This window comes from Capsicum annuum, unplaced genomic scaffold (genome assembly GCF_002878395.1).
Source record: "Capsicum annuum cultivar UCD-10X-F1 unplaced genomic scaffold, UCD10Xv1.1 ctg32595, whole genome shotgun sequence".
Lineage (NCBI taxonomy): Eukaryota > Viridiplantae > Streptophyta > Magnoliopsida > Solanales > Solanaceae > Capsicum > Capsicum annuum.
Window position 1 is genome coordinate 1 of NW_025839311.1, and position 1,354 is coordinate 1,354.

Consider the following 1,354-nt stretch of genomic DNA (forward strand, 5'->3'; position numbering starts at 1 on the left):
TAGGGATGTTACAAATTGTTACTGCTCATAAATGGTATATTAATTGTACCATTTTAGTCAATAAAGAATTCTTTATCACTAATGTCGCCATGATTGACAGTGGGGCAGACGTTAGTTGTATTCAAGAAGGATTAATCCCTACGAAGTACTTCGAAAAAACTACTCATCTAGTGAAGTCTGCAACTGGCCACTCTCTTGACATTAATTATAAACTACCTCATGCCCATATTTGTCGAGATAAATCTTGTATTCCTCACTTTTTCTTTCTCGTAAAAAATCAGATTTATCCTCCTATTATTTTAGGAACTCCGTTTATAAATGCTATATATCCCTACACTCATATTGACGAAAAGGGATTTAGCGCTACCTATAAAAATCAGCCCATCTCTTATTCTTTTATTACTCAACCTGTCACTCGTGATATTAACGCTCTTATTGATATAAAGCAAAAACAACTTAATTTTTTACAATTAGAAGTAATGAGTATTACTACCCCTGAAATTATGAAATCTGTTAAAATACAAGAAAAATTAAAAACTGTTTCTTCACAGTTGATGAATGATATTTGTGCTGACCATCCTAACGCTTTCTGGAGTCGAAAACGGCATATTGTTTCACTTCCCTATGAGGATAACTTCTCTGAAGAAAGAATTCCAACTAAATCTCGACCTTGTCAGATGAATGCGGAATTGGTTGAATTCTGCAAAAGGGAGATTGATAATCTCCTACAAAAGGGTCTCATTAAACCCTCAAAATCTCCTTGGTCTTGTACTGCTTTCTATGTTAATAATGCTGCCGAAAAAGAAAGAGGTACACCTCGGTTAGTAATCAATTATAAACCTCTTAATAAAGTTTTAAAATGGATTAGATATCCTATTCCAAATAAAAAGGATTTACTCTCCCGACTTTATGACGCTAACATATTTTCCAAATTTGATCTAAAATCAGGATATTGGCAAATTCAGATTGATAAAGCTCACACTTACAAAACCGCATTTAATGTTCCATTTGGACAATATGAATGGAACGTTATGCCTTTTGGTTTGAAAAACGCCCCTTCTGAATTTCAGAAAATCATGAATGATATTTTTAATCCTTACATGGACTTTATTGTTGTATACATTGATGATATTCTAGTATTCTCCAAAACGCTTGACAATCATTTTAAACATCTGCATATTTTTAAACAAGTAATCATTCAAAATGGCTTAGTGATTTCCAAGCCAAAAATGAGTTTATTCCAAACTAATATTAGATTCTTAGGTCATAATATTTGCAAAGGTTCTATTGAGCCGATCCAACGAGTATTAGAATTCGCTACAAAATTCCCGGATGAAATTACCGATAGAAAACA

The 1,354-nt window shown here is 32.8% G+C and overlaps 1 protein-coding gene across 1 annotated transcript; it reads left to right on the forward strand.

Annotated features, from left to right (window-relative positions):
• Window positions 1-479: 479 nt before the first annotated feature.
• Window positions 480-1,136, forward strand: LOC124891243 (the record flags this gene model as incomplete). Its single annotated transcript, XM_047403046.1, has 2 exons — window positions 480-810; window positions 949-1,136. Coding segments are annotated over exons 1-2 (519 nt in total), but the record flags the coding sequence as incomplete, so codon positions are not given.
• Window positions 1,137-1,354: the final 218 nt, after the last annotated feature.